This window comes from Aplysia californica, unplaced genomic scaffold (genome assembly GCF_000002075.1).
Source record: "Aplysia californica isolate F4 #8 unplaced genomic scaffold, AplCal3.0 scaffold00035, whole genome shotgun sequence".
In the NCBI taxonomy this organism is placed as follows: domain Eukaryota; kingdom Metazoa; phylum Mollusca; class Gastropoda; order Aplysiida; family Aplysiidae; genus Aplysia; species Aplysia californica.
The window spans coordinates 376,851-389,452 of NW_004797305.1; the positions used below are offsets into that span (position 1 = coordinate 376,851).

The 12,602-nt window shown below is 41.1% G+C and overlaps 1 protein-coding gene across 1 annotated transcript in view; it reads left to right on the forward strand.

The window, feature by feature from the left end:
• Positions 1 to 10,703, forward strand: part of LOC101858605 — a gene marked incomplete in the record, with an annotated part of 31,100 nt that extends 20,397 nt beyond the window's left edge. Inside the window, 7 exon segments of the mRNA XM_013091389.2 lie at positions 1,086 to 1,249; positions 3,291 to 3,400; positions 3,841 to 4,100; positions 5,610 to 5,844; positions 6,811 to 6,974; positions 7,674 to 8,027; positions 8,337 to 10,703. Coding sequence (XP_012946843.1) covers positions 1,086 to 1,249; positions 3,291 to 3,400; positions 3,841 to 4,100; positions 5,610 to 5,844; positions 6,811 to 6,974; positions 7,674 to 8,027; positions 8,337 to 8,633 — 1,584 coding nt within the window.
• Positions 10,704 to 12,602: the final 1,899 nt, after the last annotated feature.

The window sequence follows — 12,602 nt, forward strand, 5'->3', positions numbered from 1 at the left end:
TAAAAATCCACCACAGAAATGTGTTCTTCATTGGATATTAAAGGAGTTGAGCCCCCCCCAAATTCGATAAAAATTTCCAAACTGGCGGAAAAATGCCCGTTTTTTTCGATTTCTGTATTTTGACGAGCGCCTGATTTCACCACACCGCCTCTAGAAAGCCAGGACCTCTGACTTGAAGTTAATAGGAGCAAGGACGACAGCCACTATTTATAGAATTTAACCTCTCCTTCCTCACCATCCCCACAAGTCCATTAATTTTGTTTTACCTAACACTCTTGTATTAAAAGTTTATACCTTTCGAAAGAATAGATAAATACATTTATTTGGATTTATTAAGGATAACTGGCTGCTACACAAGGAGGAGGTTATAGTCGTTTACTGTAAGGTCATTGCTGTATGGTCTTTACTGTTATTAAATCAGGAATCTGGATCAACTGTCCTGGAATATTAGTCATCTATATCATATATATGGTGGCCTTATAGAACCTTATACTCACATGACTGTATGTCTAGTATGACAACTTTTTGAAGAAAGAAGAAAAAGCACCAGTTATTGACTATTCGACATTGTCTAGGGTGCAGTTATTTTTTTCAGAAATAATACGTGTCTCCCCCATCCACAGGAATGAAAGAATCCATTCACTGACCTCGCCTCCTGACACCCCAACCCACCCTGTTTATTAAAAAAAAAAACAATGCGAAAAAAAAACCCAATAAAGAAAGCCCAACAAAACCAACAAACACAAAACAACAATAAAAAAAACAAAACAACAACGACGACCCAAAATCATCCCCCCCCCCAAAAAAAAAGACCAAAACCACAAAAGGAAAGAACCAATAAAGAACTGAACAAAAGCATTCACTCAAAACAAAACAAAACAACAACAGCAACAACAACAACATCATCAACAACAAAAGAAAAACAAACAGCCATCTCCCTTCACCCCCTCCCCCTTCCCTAAAAAACAGAAGCATAAACAAAACCTAATTTTTTCTTTAAAAAGCATGAAAGAAAGAAACGACAACAAAGAAACAGTCTCAAAGGACAGTGTCTCAAATAGTGTTGCAACGCTTTTTTTTCTCAGACAATCAGCCACGCGCCATTTTGGGTTAAGGATGTTTCTCTGCTGCTCAACAAAGAATGCAGCGAGGATTGGCGTCTGCTCAGTAGTCGCCTTGGCTACAGTAAACAGGATGTGAAGTCATGGGCCCAGCTGGCTGACCCAAGCACGGCGATGCTTAATAAATGGTTCGTTTCGTAAAGAATGTATTCAGAGGGATGACATCAGAAAGAGGGAGTGGAAATATGCCAGACAAACAGCAATTAATTATGATTTACAGGGGCGGTTCTTTCACTGGCGTCGCCGGTCACTTTTTGTTGGCTCACTCTCTGTCACTCACTCTCTCTCTTTCTCTCTCTCACCCTCACTCTCTCTCCCTCTCTCGCACTCACTCACTCACGTACACAAACACACACACGCACAAACACACACACACACACACACACACACACACACACACACACACACACACTAACCTAAGGGTGTACCGGTAAGTATAAAACTAACTGTCTGTCTGTCTGTCTGTCTGTCTGTCTGTCTGTCTGTCTGTCTGTCTGTCTGTCTGTCTGTCTGTCTGTCTGTCTGTCTGTCTGTCTGTCTGTCTGTCTGTCTGTCTGTCTGTCTGTCTGTCTGTCCGTCATTGTTGTAGGGGTGAAGTTTTTGAGGGGGGGGGGGAGGAGGTATTGATGGGAATTAAGGACGGTCAGTTCCACAGACCAGGAGCCGCTCCTGATTATTTACATCTGTATATACGTTACTGTCAGTCTCGAGATGAAGAAACAGAGACCCAAAGAGACAAAGACAACCACACACACACACACACACACACACACACACACACACACACACACACACACACACACACACACACACACACACACACACACACACACACACACACACACACACACACGAACGACAGTAGCAGTACCGTAGCAGACGAACCAGGAGCAGCAACAGCGGCAACAGCGGCAACAGCGGCAACAGTAGCATCAGCGATAGAATCTTCACATTTAAGCAAACAGTTAACTGACTGTCGTTTTAAATGAAAGAAGAATAAAACATAATATGATCTTCTATGCCGTGATGTGAATGTTCGATACTTATTTCTGTACATCGTCTCTATTTTCTTTCCTGCTGTCTTTCTTCGTTCTGGCTGTAACTGTTGAAGCCAGGGAAAATGACTGGATCCATTAAGTTTCCGGGAGCCGGTTGAATGCAAACAGAGATTTTTAAAAAGGAACAAATTGTATGAGCAGTACCCATTTAGTGGAACAATAGTACCCTCTTGCCCACCCTTTCTGTCTTTACTTTCCATTTAGCTGCATCGGGAGGGGGGGGGGGGCGGCGAGGGAAAATGTGTGTATATATATATATATATATATATATGTGTGTGTGTGTGTGTGTGTGTGTGTGTGTGTGTGTGTGTGTGTGTGTGTGTGTGTGTGTGTGTGTGTGTGAGTGAGTGTGAGGGGGGGGGATGGGTGCTTTCTCACTTGAAAGACAAAACTCTGATCTAGTCATTTTTGTAGAGTAAGTCACTCTGAGAAAGGATGAACTGTGTCGAAGATTGTGCATTACATGATGTTTCAATCCTCTGAGATACAAAAGGGAAAAGACAACCCATCAACCTAACAATGCTTTTTGTAACACTCCTACAATATCATTGCATCTTTGTACTGTTCTAAGGAGTAACACTGTAAAGTGTGCAAAGATCATTTTAAACGTAGACTTGAACTATCAATTGTAAAGCGCCTCTATTTGATCAACGAAACATCACGTTTTATCAGAGCCGATGGCGATAGTTTGAAACATTTCTAGTGGAGTGTCAAAGACCCTTTTCAGAAACGAACCAGCTTGCTATATACATGTAGTGCCTCTGACTCTTCAAATTTTCCTTCTAGTTAAACTCCCATAGAAAGACCGGCTTCCGATTCATTAAAAAAAAGAAAAGTTCATCAATAGAAAGAATTTCGACTATGATATAAAGCCATCTCGGTGTTGTAAACGATAGTTTCTGATTTCCTTTGTTTAGTATACCGGAGGGTCGAGAAGACTAAAAAAAAAAAGGAGTAGATTCAAATTTAAACAGAAACCGCTTCCATATTTGTGTCCGAGGCAATTGGCTTGAATTTTCTGAACGTGTTAATTAAAACACCTTAGGGCCATCAGAAACATGAACTCTTTTTTTTTAAATTATCGTATTTTAAAGATCAGTTATTTGTCAAGGTACTCGGACCATAAGACAAGCGAGGCGACAACAGCTTTGCTGGCACAGCTACAGGAAATGGCGAGAGAGGACGCGGCGGTCATTGTGGAGAACGCTATGAAAAACGCAGGTAAGTGAGTATTTTTGTTGCTCTACTGCCATGCCTCAGTGCCCACCTCTACAATTATAGAAATTCACAAAGGATATATTTTTGTGTCCTGTTCTATTGCAATGCCCCTGTTTTCCACCTCCCATGTAATTATAGGCCAGTGTCTAGAGGTTTTGCTCCATCGCAGAGTCTTTATGCCCTCTTTTGTGAAAGAAAAGAGTAAAGTTTAAATGCCATTACGAAACCGAATAACTATGAATACAAGCAATTTTAAGTTAAGGAGATTATCTGGAACGAAACCAGTGTATTTTATTTTTTGTTTGAAAGTGTTCTTTGAAACGAAAGCATAATAATATTGCCCTCCTCCTCAAAATTATCGCTGCTCCGTTTCAAAATGTGTCTTGTCTCTCTTCCATCGCTTCTTATGAAATCGGTTACCACATTTATGATACTCTTTGCAGAGGCCGTTGTTGAAAGTGAAGACTTCGAGTACACCTCTCCACCGCACATCTTCGTCAGCTATCAATGGGCTCACCAAGCGGAGGTCAAACAAATCGTGCAACACCTGGAGATGGCAGGCCACACCTGTTGGCTGGACATTGGTCAAATGGGAGGGGGTGATAAACTTTTTGAGAAGATTGACAGCGGAATCCGCCGGGCTCGGGTCGTACTCAGTTGTGTGACTGACAAGTATGCCAAGTCGCCAAACTGTAACAGAGAAGTAAAGTGCTTGTATAATTTGTTTTTGTTAAACATTATTTGTCTCAAACTTTCTCTTCAGTGTACCTTGGATATTTAAGAGGTGATAACGACACGTTAATGTAAGTCCGTGACAGAATTAGGTATAAGAGTGTAATACTATGATCCTTACTGACATATCTGCCTACCTATGTCATGTCATGCTTTAACTTTTAAATCTAACATAGGGGTATTGATGGATCTGAGTGTAGTCTCTGCCTCACGCTCTGGAGACTGACATTATCTGGGGGGTTGGGGGGGGGGGGTTGATTGAAGGTCATTCAAAGGTCACAGAGAGCGAGTGGTGGGGTACAAGAATGCAAAATGTTACCATACCCCCTTTAGGCTAGCAACTGACAAAATTAAGCCGCTAGCACGCTTTTCCCCCAAGACTTCTATGGTAGATATGAAGGCCGCATAGAACAGTTGATACATCACAAATACGTCAACCTAAGGATCCGTTAGAACTAACTGATGCCAAATATTGTGAGCCAAAAGTTTTCAAAACTAAAAATGATTCTGGGCTATTCAACCTTCACAGAAGAACTTATTTAGGCTTGTGTTTTGAGTTTCTCTCTGTCTTTTACTTTCTATTTAGCTGCAGCTAAGTGCTGTTGCACAGTAATACAACGGTAAATCTTCACTAGAGCGTGCACCATAGTGTTTTTCTCTGACAGTGAAATCATTGTGCTCATTGTTCATTCTCTATGCCTTTGACATGCTTTAAAAATATGAAAGAAACCTTTAGACTTCTATATGGTCTTTTTAAATGAAGAACTATAAGTTGCCATTAAAGCACATAAGAGAGTGGTGTGTGGAACTATTATCTGTTATCCTGCTACGATAGAGGGCGGCCACGAGATAACGTTGCTGTTGTCATTAAGATAACGGCAGTGGTGGATACCAACAGGCACACGCAACATGATCATTTCCATATTACGAACATGAGCAACACGCCATGTACAAAGAAACACACACACACACACACACACACACACACACACACACACACACACACACACACACACACACATACAGAGAGAGAGAGAGAGAGAGAGAGAGAGAGAGAGAGAGAGAGAGAGAGAGAGAGAGAGAGAGAGAGAGAGAGAGAGAGAGAGAGAGAGAGAGAGAGAGCAATATACTTACAAGCATACGCGCAAAAACAAAGAGGCATTCTATCCTTCTGTCTCACGTTCTCTTTCTTCTCTCTCCTCTCCTGTTCTCTCTTTCCCCCTCCCGTTCTCCGCCCCCCTCTCTCTTTCTCACTTCCTCTTTCCGTTCGTTTCTATCTTTCTTTACATGTAATGTGTTGACTTTAAATGTTAATCGTATATTGAGTAAGAAAATGCCACCCTGTGGCTATATGCAATAATGTACTGTACATTCAGCTATCATGTCAGTCTGTAGGCAATTGGAGGGTATCACTAGGATGCCTTACACTTCATCTCTACCTCCATAATTCCCATAGTCGACGTATGCCTCTTTAAACCAGGTGAACTTCGCTGCAAGCATAAACAAACCAACTATCCCTCTGCTACTGGAGAGCTGTGAATGGCCCCCAAAAGGCAGCATGGGACCTCTGTTCAGCCAGTTACTTTACATTCGCTTCTTCAAGAGGGCCGAGGAAAGGGGCGAACGAACGTTGTGGCCTCCGGAGAAATTCTACGAGCTGCTCATGCAACTCCTGTGTCTTGGAGTGGAACCCCAAACAGAACGCGTGAGAACGAGTGAGTCGCCAAAGAAATAATCAATCTTATAGAGTTTGAGAAAGAGAGAGAGAGAGAGAGAGAGAGAGAGAGAGAGAGAGAGAGAGAGAGAGAGAGAGAGTGTGTGTGTGTGTGTGTGTGTGTGTGTGTGTGTGTGTGTGTGTGTGTGTGTGTGTGTGTGTGTGAGAGAGAGAGAGAGAGAGAGAGAGAGAGAGAGAGAGAGAAAGAGACAAGCAAACAAAGAAAAATAAGAGGGGGGGGGGGGGTGAAATCGCCCTGCAGTAACGAACATTCGAAAACAAGTGGGCACCGTAAATCGCTCCTCAAAACCATGATGGAGACATTTTTGAGTGTTGGTTGCTCAGGATAATTATTTCTTGTGGTATTGAAGAGCTGGTTACGCTACTCCCCTTGTTCTCACCATCGACATTTTTTCTGTGGTATACCACGGAGGAAAAACAGCTTTCCTTCTATCGCCCATACTCACCCACACACATAATTTTATACCACAAAGGCTGGCCTAAAAGCAGCAAAATTCTTTGTCAAAGAGAGGGTGTACATTTTTTGCTGCTTGAACAGGTGGAAGTAGTCTGGGAGAGGAATACTTTTTAAACAAGTACCTCAAAGGACATTCGATTTTAGTTGGATTTCTTTTTACCCAAGAGTTCTTTAAATGGTTTTTTTGTCAAAGAAAAACGCCAAAAACATAATCACAACTTGCATGATCGGGATAACACTTTATGTGATCCTATTACCTTCTAAGAAAAAAAAAGGGGGGGGGGGGGGGGGGCAGTCAAGTTTTTCATTTTCGTTAAAAAAATCTGAAAATCATTTTAAAAGGAATTAAATCTTAATTTGACGCTCAGGCCAGTATCTCTTATTTCGACAAAGTACGCGAACAACTGTTTTCTTTGGCACATATCTGGTTTTTACAAGATCCTTCATACAGAAATGAAATCAACTCAACAACCGTTTTTATTTTACCAGAGTACCAGAGATGGTGGGAGCAGACAGTGGTGGGAGAGCCAAAGACGACAGGACTCACAGTAGGACCATCAAGACCGAGGGCTATATCCACGAAGACGACTGGGTCCTCTGTTGAAACATCCAGGCCAAAGGTTGTCTCTAGGAAGATTGCTGAACAAGCTGCAGTGAGTTCCCTGTACAGAGAAAAGAGTAGTTTTAGTTGATGAATTGTTGCTTTCCGTGAGTTTACTTGATAAAGGAATTGTGTAGACCAAAGACGTGCTATGACTGGGAGGGCAAGGCAAACCTTTGATATGTTAACTTCGCAAGGTGCAAGGATTGAGGGCAAGTAACTGTAAATGCTAGATAGCGACAATTTCATAATGAATTCATTTATTCGGTTGCACGTAGCTTGAGAAGTCATATGTGTGCTTGAGTAAAGATAATCATGAAGGCTGACAAACAAAAAGGAAACGTAAAGCAAAATTATTAGTTGTTAGTAACCGGATACCATGTTATACCTTTAAGAAAGAGAGTGGAACAATTATAACACGGAAATAGAAGAATGTCATTCTTTTCTTGGATTTTTAACAGTAAAAAAGGGGACAACATGAGTGATAGGTGTTTGGCATGGAAACAATAACATGCTACCATAATCACGATCATTTAAAAATGACTTCAATTCTATTAAATAGAGGATCTGAAAGAATTTTGCATCAGAGCCATAACTCTTTGAAAAACCTTTACAAATAAGAGGATTCACACGTACAGACACGACGTATATTTCAGTTCAGTGCTTGAATTGTTTGCAGAATTTGTTCTGGGCTCTCCAGAACTGAATTGTTTACTTGCAAAACTGAAAGCAGTTTATACTAATACAACAGGTGGCAAAGACGCCTGATGTCTTTATATCCTACCAGTGGAGCAGTCGGAAACATGCACTGCATCTAACAGACATCTTGACGTCACGTGGACTAACGTGCTGGACGGACGTACAACAGATGGGGGCCGGGGACAGTCTCTTTGAAAAAGCAGAGACCGGTCTCAGGACGTGCCAGCTGGTCGTGGCCTGTGTAAGCCAGAAGTACGCCGTGGCGACAAACTGTCGTCGGGAGATCAGTTTAGCTCGAACTCTCGAGAAGCGCATCATTCCTGTCGCCGTAGAGGAAATCACGTGGCCTCTTGAAGGCCCATTGAGGGACATCATGTCTAAGCTTTCGTGCTTTGAGCTGTGGAAGGTAAGAATTGTAATGGCCACACTCTCAGATTTTTCCTTCATTGAGTATACTCTGTTTAACACAAACTATAGAACAGAAAAATGCACCCCTCCCCCAACATAAAATGAGCCTATGATAAAATATCGGATTCTGCCAGAAAGAAACATGTAGTATTAACATGCCATAATAAATATATAAAACTGCTGGATCAAAGCTATACATAGTAAAATATCTGGAAAGCTTAGTCACTTTGTAGTAATAGCAGTATGCTCTTCAGTTATTTACTTCTGGTTCCTGGTGTAATTTTGTTCTCGTTTTACACCCCCGTAGGACAATCTTGGTCAAGAGCAGTGGAACGGGCCCCATCTCCAAAAAATTTTAACAGAAATTGAGAAGTACACACGAAGATCTGACAGAGGCAGCAAATCTCTGGGGTCAGGTACCCGTGACAAAGAGACCTCCAAAGAAGGGACAGCGGCACTTTCTCCAGTTCGCGCCAGGGTCCGCTCAGCCCGGGTCAAGGCACGACTTAAAGAAATTATGACACCGTCAGAGAAAAGGACAAACGCTTCTGCATCACGTGCTTCAAGGAAAAGCCCATCTCGACAAGCTATAAGCAAGTGGTGAACATAAAAGTCACAAGTTACAATGTGGATTGACTCGCATAAGAGAAACCTCCACCTTCCTTCCGATGAGGAAGAGATTGCCCAGTAATATGTTATTGTTATTATATAAAACGTCACAGAATTACACAAAAACAACCTTGAAGTGAGCTCTTTAAATCTGAACAAACCAACAAACAAAAAAACCCAAAAAGAAAAAAGAAAATAATGGCTGTAATCAATAACAACAATCTTTTGGAGTTTTGTTAACCCGTTTTGTCGGACGAATTTTGACAAAGAACAATGACTCAACAAGTGAGTTTGTTTCTCTGGGTCAGTCAGATGATCAATCATTCAATAATTAAATTTTGATCGCCGAAACGTTCAAGGCTAGTCTCTTCGGCTGAACCTCTTCACAACTGTGTAGACGTGTATATTATTATATGTGTGTTCTCCAAAACTGGGTCTCAGTCGTTTCGTCTTCTAATTTACAAGGGAAGTCTGCGGAGATACAATTACGACCGTCCTGTTGTTTATTCTTAAATAAGGAAAAATATACTTTGGCTTTGTTTAAGTCTTTCTTGTCTTGAATGAACATGTTGTGTTTGTACAAACGTTGAGGAAAATATCTGAGCAGTGGAGGTGTTAAGACAAATCCTTCCGGACTCCCTAGACACTTGTCTCCTTATTTCTTTCACATAAATATATTATCCTAGATAAACAATTAATACTTAAAGGCTCTATATTTAGCGCTATGGGACAGCAGACTTATTGTGTTTATAGAAAGGATGGAGAATGAGAGGCAACGTGGATGAAATTTAGAAGACAAATGTTTATTCTTGTTGAATTTCCTTTGACATGTCTGGCTGACAGTTTTTCCTCAACTCGATCAAACGTAGCCAAAAAGTTGATAGCATTTGATTTTTCCCTTGCTTAATAATGAGAAGCTCATGTTTTTAGAGAAAACGTGAAAAAAGCAAAGCAGGTGGATGTTTGTAGATTCCATTCGGGAAATATGTGAAGGCTGTGTGCAAGACTCCGACAAACGCCTATATTCCCAGTTTCTTTTGAAGGCAGACAGTCTTCTGTTGTTAGAGTGGCTTAAAAAATTAATATCACAGAATGCCATCTTGGTGAGTGAAGAATGACAAATGTGTAAAGAGATGACATGGAAGGACAAGGGAAAATGTTTTCTCTGAATTCAACATGTTCAAGTATTTAAAAATCCTCTTCCCCATTATGTTTTCTCGATCAATGTTTTGACCAAACCTTTATATTGTCTTGAGTTGCACAATTTCTAACTATCGAACAAATATTCGCAATGAAATGTACTCTTGTGTGTGTGTGTGAATGTTAGCTCAAATATACAGGTAAAAGAATGGAGATTAAATACACTAAAAAGCCATGTAGAGTGGGTAGGGCGACACTTGTGATGTATTTATCAACGTCTCATATTGACATGCAAGCGAGGAACCTCTGCTTCCCACTGGGAACAACAACAATAAATATCAATGTTTTCATTCATGTGATTCCTCTTTTCAACCTGTCTGATATTTTTCTACATTTTAACTCGACCACCAGGAACAAAGATACCATTAAATCAGAGACCAAAGCATACAGTCAATGTGAAAGTAACCATATTTTTGTGATTTATGTGTTTTCAAAACGACCCGTCGATGTACGCTCATTTCCCCTTCATGGTTCATGTGGACAGTCTTGTCAACTACCCAACTCCCACTCTACATTCCAAACACTGACGTTTACAGTCTATCCCTGCTATACACAATCGCTTTTAGTTATCATGTGGTCACAACTATTGCTTTTTACTACGATTGTATGATGTCTATGGAATTATAAAATTATATTCAGTGTGTCATGATTTGCTGGTTGTTGTTGTTTTTTTCTTGAGGCTCTAAAAACGCCATCCCCATCATCATCACTTCCACCATCAAACACACTGACTTCACCAGCAAATGAAGACTACAATAACGGAAGCACATCGCCACAATATCGGCCATTTAAAGTTAAGGAAAAAAGCGAGATAGAAACAATAAAGGGAAAGAAAGAAGTTGCTCCCTCCAAATACACTTGAAAATAACAAAGCTTTGTTCACTTCTGTAACTGTTGCTGCTCCATGAACATAATAAATCATAATAAAGTTGTCTGAATCGAGTTGTAACCTCATTAGCAAAGGTGAAAAGATCAAACAAGCCCGACAGGATATACGATAACATCTGATGTCAAATGTTCCACCGAAATAAAACGGAGAATTACAATGGCTAAGGCTAGTTTCAATAAAATGAGCCCAATCCTGAAAAATAGAAACATCTCAATGACCACCAAAACACAAGTTCTGAAATGCTATGTATGGTCAACCCTTCTATTATAGCTGTGAATGCTGGACAATCACTAAAGACAGTGAAAATAAAATAGAAGCAACAGAAATATGGTTTCTTAGGAGACTGCAAAGAGTATAATGGAAGGAAAAGAAGTCAAATGAGGTAGTGCCTGATGAAGCCCACGTGGGACGCTCAATGTTAAAAGCAATCAGGAAACGACAAATTATGCAGTTCTCGGGACACCTGAATAGACATAAGGGTCTTGAACATCTAGCTCTCACTGGCAAAATTGAATGCAAACGAGGCAGGGGTAGGCCCAGAACAATCTACGTGGGAAACCTAAACAAAGGGGTAACAGGGAAAGATCAGGGAAACACAGCTTTTTAAAGCGCATCCGAGCAAAGGAATGAATGGGGAACCATGATCGACAATGTCTGTCGCTGATCTGGCACTGGATGATGATGAATCGAGTAACAAACAATGAAAATCGGCTTAACGCAATGGTCTCTAAATCTGCCCGTGGGTCTTGACCGGTCCGCACAGGAAAAATAATTACATTGTCCGTTTAATAATAATCAATTAAACAGTTCATCGGAAAGACGTTTGATTTTGAAAAAAAGGACGGTTTCTTAGAGTTTCCACTGATACTGAGTTAGGTAAATTGTGTTTTTCTGTGTATTTTACATTTGTCTTAATATTATTGTGTGTATTATTAGATAATTATTTTCATGCTGGTAGAATAAATATTTTTTTGTTTAATCACCGCACCTTGAAGTCTGGTCCGTGAAAATGCCAATATGAAACGGGTCCATGGCGCAACAACAACAATAACAACAACAGCAAAAAGTTGAGGACTGCAGGCTATTATTGTGTCACTGACTTCTTCTACAGGAGCCGGAGGGACGTTAAATCACAGGATCAGCCCCCCCCCCCCCTTTTCCTCCTCAGCCCGTCCCCTCACTTTCGATATCCCTAGTAACTCAATTAAGGAAAAAAAGAAGAAACAACCCCAAAATCATGACAGCTATAATAACCTATCAAACTGGGGTACACCGTTTGTCCGAGGTTTGTCCTTTGAGCTGTTCAGCCAGCGTTATTTGGACTCGAACCTGAAGAAAAAAATCTAACATCACCCTCCGTAGAGCTGGAGCATGGGAACCGCATGTGTACAATATTGTATATATTCCTTGTCTGCAAGAGGAATTCACAAGCTTGTCATTTCCTGCGCGCTGGTGCCGAGAGTTCGTTCTCCTTGTTTGAAGTGAACCCTATACAAAGCAAGTTTTTTTTTTCATTTCTAAATATAGCGCTTACTATCATAATAAAGAATGCACGTGCATTTGCTTTGTGATACTTGCAATCGTGAGAAAACTTTGGGCCATCTTCCCATGTGTCAAAAGTAACATTCCCTTTTGCTTCCTTGCTGGATCGTTCCCTGCTGGGTCTGTAGCTTTGCCGGGCGTGGCATTTCCCCCTCAAGGCGCCCTGACACTGCCCGTAATGAGAAACATAAATCCTGTTTGTGCCTTCCCCACCCTACACCCCCTCAGCTTCTTTCCACCCCCACCCCATAATCACACCACACAAGCACACACACACACACACACACACACACACACACACACACACACGCACACACACACACACACACACAC